Genomic DNA, 2,454 nt, shown 5'->3' with positions numbered 1-2,454 from the left:
CCCCCCCCAAAAAAAAAAAATTTTCTTTAATTTTTTTTTTTTTTTTTTTTTTTTTTGCCAAGTTTTTTCAATCAACAAACTTAAGTAAGTAAGGAACATAGGTACCATTTGGGGCATACATGTGGGGCTTGCTTACCTTTTCATCAAGCTCATTGACAATACTCTGATCTATGCTAGTGATTTCTTCCTTGTGAATTTCCAACAGTCTTGTTCTCTCCAACACTCGCTGAGAAAAGCTCAGGTCTGTTTTCAAATCTAATTCTTGCATCTTTACTGAAAAATTAAAAAAAATTGATGAGATAAGATGGACAAAATAAAAGAACAATGATGGTCATTTTGATTTTCATGAATTTAAGGAACTGCTTTGATAACCACAAAAATTGTTATGAGGCAATTAACCAAAATAGTACCTACTTGGGGATACTTACATTCATGAGATTTAAGCAAAGCATTCCGTTTCTCATACAAATGTTGCTCTGTTACATGTTGAATGTCCATCAAGTGTTGCACTATTCTGAACACTGTGTCACCGAGCAACAGTGATGAAAGAGTCTGCAACATTTCCACTGAAATCTTCTCCTGGAATTTTCTGTAAGTCAATTTACCTTTGAAGTTCAAATTTCTATGTTATTTTTTAGCCTTGTCGTTGCCAGTTAGATGAAACAAAAACCCTGGTTCCCTGGTACCTACACCAGGGTGAAGTCACCTACAACGCTTCCGACATGACAAGTGCCAATACACTTCTACCTTAGATTCACTTACACTTGACTTGTCACTTTGGATCTACATGAGATCATACCTCACTTCTCTCCCTACTACACAGCTTAAAGACTCATTGTATAGGTATTTAATTCTATCAAAATGACTCAATATGGGTATGACTTGACATTATCTAAACTCAGCATTGCCTAAATAATAATATTAATAAATGATTCTTGTCTTTTTCAGAAATTGGTGTTGGTCTGGCTGGTTTTGGCATAGCATTTCTATTCCTAGGTGTTTTCCTGTTGTTTGATAAAGGCCTTCTAGCCATTGGAAATGTAAGTTGAAACAAGCGTCTTCTCCAAGCAGCCCACGACAAGAATGAATTAGCTATCATGATTGCCAACGTTCTGTAGAATATGGCACCAAAAGAAGAAGAAGATAGGTACATCATTATAATTTAACATTGTACTATTTCAATTTCTTTTGATAACAAAAGAATAAGTTTACATTGTATTTGATTATTATCTTTACAAGCTGGCATTGGATGAGGTAGGTACATAGGTACTGATTTTCTCTAATCACGATCGAATAAACTACGGACTAAAAAATTCCCGGAGGGACGGACCCAGCTTGTTATGTTCTAATTGACAAGTTCGCGGAGTTCGCGAATGATAACACATTGACAATTTGCTGAAGACGGGTCTGGAGTTCAGACCCGAAACGTCCAATACCAAACAGTAAGGTACGTGCCAACTTTAAGTCCTATAAAAAGTATAAGTTAAGTGTGAGTGTTGGCAAACCAAAAATGTCATTTAATCCTAGGTACTTGAAATTTGGTATGCAGCTCTCAAATACAACAAGGATACAACACGAAACTTTTGGTTAAGATAGCTGAAGCGGTTGGCGGTACGCTGGAGGTCGCGGGTTTGATAGGGGGCAGAAAATTGACAAGAGGTAACTTCCATTATTAGGTAGATACATACACAATATAAGTAATTAAGTATTACAAGTGTTAAACTCAGGTGATAGAGAAGTCAGCCATATTAAGTTTTAGAAAATTCATGGCTTTTTCCTCTTTTGTCGTAGATAAAAAAGACAAAATGATAGGAAAAGAGCCTTCTAATTATGATGACACGCCATAATACTGGTTTTATGTGAGAAAAGACACCTAAATAAGTAAATAGGTATTATCTAGATGTCCTAGAAACCTGACTAGGTATAAATATACGTAATTATTACTTACTTAATAACCTAATATTATTTACCGGATGAAAGAGACCAGTAGAATGGTCTTAGATCAAAGGTTTATACTAATGTCCTAATTGGATAATTAACTACCTAAACACTTTTGAGTGTTGACTCATGTTTGACTCAAAATAGACACCAAGGTATAGGTAATTTAATTTTTTAATATTTTCCGTGTTGACTGACTTCTTTAAAGGTCTAAAATGTTGCTTACTTCATTGTTCTTCTCTTTCCCACCCCCATCAAATAAACAACCTCTTCTTTAGATTTCTGGAGTACCTAAAGGGACTTTTCAGTCCTATTCGGGCAGGATAAACAAGGTATATTTATTGGATTATTGGATAAAGGGACTTTTCAGCCCTATTCGGGCAGGATAAACAAGGTATATTTATTGGATTATTGGATAAAGGGACTTTTCAGCCCTTTTCGGACAGGATAAATAAGGTATATTTATTGGATAAAGGGACTTTTCAGCCCTTTTCGGAAAGGATAAACAAGGTATAA

The 2,454-nt window shown here is 35.2% G+C and overlaps 1 protein-coding gene across 1 annotated transcript in view; it reads left to right on the top strand.

The window, feature by feature from the left end:
* LOC103519683 (band 7 protein AGAP004871-like) overlaps nt 1-2,454 on the top strand; it is a gene marked incomplete at its 5' end in the record, with an annotated part of 9,704 nt that overhangs the window by 3,520 nt on the left and 3,730 nt on the right. Inside the window, one exon of the mRNA XM_008484773.2 lies at nt 949-1,040. Coding sequence (XP_008482995.1) covers nt 949-1,040 — 92 coding nt within the window. The remainder of the gene's footprint in view (nt 1-948; nt 1,041-2,454) is intronic.

This window comes from Diaphorina citri, unplaced genomic scaffold (genome assembly GCF_000475195.1).
Source record: "Diaphorina citri unplaced genomic scaffold, Diaci psyllid genome assembly version 1.1 scaffold2879, whole genome shotgun sequence".
Taxonomy (NCBI): domain Eukaryota; kingdom Metazoa; phylum Arthropoda; class Insecta; order Hemiptera; family Psyllidae; genus Diaphorina; species Diaphorina citri.
Note: the sequence above shows the minus strand (reverse complement) of the source record. Positions and strands in the feature narration are given on the sequence as shown.